A 2105-nucleotide genomic window follows, 5' to 3' on the forward strand; every position below is an offset into this window, starting at 1 on the left:
ATATTAAAGTAATAGTTGGAACAACTTCAGAGTCAATTAGCTAGAGAGACTTCTCTTGCATCACTTGTCAGTTAGTGGAAGAATAGGAATATAAGTTTTGTATCATCAATATTGTACACCTTTTGCTTGTCTGTATTTGCTTTTTTCTGTAGTGATTGTGACACAGTATTCTTAAAAGCAAGAATAAAGAAAATCAGCCTAAAAGATATTTAAAGGAATATGATATGAGGAGTTCCTTTAGTTAAAAAACAAATCATTTGTGGCTAAATGACATGTTCTGTTTGCTATTTTCAATTCTGTGTTTAGGAATGGGGGTCCTATACGTCATTCCAATGACTCTCACCTGGTCTGGACACGTATATTGGTCCAACTAGTGCCATAGTATTAGTCGCTAGATGATCCAACACTTATTAGATTTTTATCTTATGCCCAATAATGAAATCATTTGACGAAACAGAATTCCTCTGACTCTGGGTGAGTGGGGATTTTTATCATCCACACGCACACAACTGAAATGGAGCTTTAAAGAAATAGTTGGCATCTTCGGATGATGACCAGGTAGACGAACCATGTCTAGAAGCTTCTCCTTTTATCTATGTTGTATTGCAGACTGGAACTTAGCTTCTAATGCAAAGCTGCCTCCTGACGATCGTTCTACGCATGGCAGCTTTCACTTCTTTATTTCTCAGGCTGTAGATGAGAGGATTCAACATGGGGATCACCGCGGTGTAGAACACCGACACCACTTTATTGACGTCCAGAGAAAAAATGGCACCTGGCCGCACATAGATAAAGAAGAGAGTCCCGTATAAGATGGACACCGCGGTGAGATGGGAGGAGCAGGTGGAAAAGGCTTTGCGCCTCCCATCGGCGGAGCGGATCCTCAGGATGGCAGTAAGGATGTAAAAATAGGAGATTATAATGGTCAGGCTACTGACAACCAGGACGGCTCCAGCCACAATGAAAACCAACAATTTATTGATCCGGGTGTCAGCACATACCAGAGAAAGAAGGGGAGACATGTCACAGAAGAAATGTTTGATAATGTTGGAGCGACAAAAGGGAAGCCGGAAAGCAGCTGTTGTATGAGTCATGGTGCTCAGGAACCCAACAGTATAGGGTCCAACCACCAGCTGTATGCAAAGTCTCTGCGACATGGTAACGGAATACAACAACGGATTACAGATGGCCACATAGCGGTCATAGGCCATGGACGCCAGCAGAAGGCACTCGATGGCCACAAAGAACCCAAAGAACCATTGCTGCAAAGCACAGCCCAGGAAGGAGATGGCCTTCCTTTCAGCAAAGAAGTCACTGAGCATCTTGGGACCCACCACTGATGAGAAGCAGATGTCCACAAAGGACAGGTGACTGAGAAAAAAGTACATGGGCGTGTGAAGGCGGGAATCCATCTGGATAAGAATAATCATACCCAAGTTTCCTGTCATGGTAACAAGGTAAAAAAGTAGAAAGAGCAAGAAAAGGAAGACTTGCATCCGAGGATGATATTTTAAGCCTATGAAAATAAACTCTGTGATTCTTGTATAGTTCCCATTGGCCATTGGTTGTCTTGGTCTTCTAGAGTGAGAAAAACAGAAAATAGGTAATGCATACAACTTTAAATAATTTAAAAGCATAACATAATACTTAAGAAAAGAGACTACAGATCCAATTTGGGAACATTGATATAAAAAGAAACTAAATTAAATGCTAACAAATCAAATATAGTAAAGTTCTTAAAAGCAATATGGCTTAAATGTTTTAAAGGGAAAATTAGAACTAAGAATTGGGTCACCATTTGAAAACCTATAAAATTACTCACCACATTTACATGTTTACATATTAAAAGAAAATGCATTATAATTATTTTAATAAAATTATTTAAAGAATTTGATAAAATGTGCCTCTCAAAAAAAAAGGAAGGAAGGAAGGAAGGAAGGAAGGAAGGAAGGAAGGAAGGAAGGAAGGAAGGAAGGAAACAAAAAGGAACTACTTAACTCAGTAAAAAGAATCTTCCTGAAACTTCCAGAAAATATATGTGTGCAGGGTAAACACTGGAAACACTCATACTATAAACAAAAACTATATATTCTCACAATTTGTAC

General features: G+C 39.1%; 1 protein-coding gene across 1 annotated transcript; it reads right to left on the minus strand.

The window, feature by feature from the left end:
• Nucleotides 1–617: 617 nt before the first annotated feature.
• Nucleotides 618–1562, minus strand: LOC123785301 (olfactory receptor 5G9). The gene has a single exon (XM_045787030.2). The coding sequence runs from the start codon at nucleotides 1560–1562 to the stop codon at nucleotides 618–620; it is 945 nt and encodes a 314-aa protein (XP_045642986.2).
• Between the last annotated feature and the right edge of the window lie 543 nt (nucleotides 1563–2105).

This window comes from Ursus americanus, chromosome 24, assembly GCF_024610735.1.
Source record: "Ursus americanus isolate L20-20 chromosome 24, mUrsAme1.1.p, whole genome shotgun sequence".
NCBI classification, from domain to species: domain Eukaryota; kingdom Metazoa; phylum Chordata; class Mammalia; order Carnivora; family Ursidae; genus Ursus; species Ursus americanus.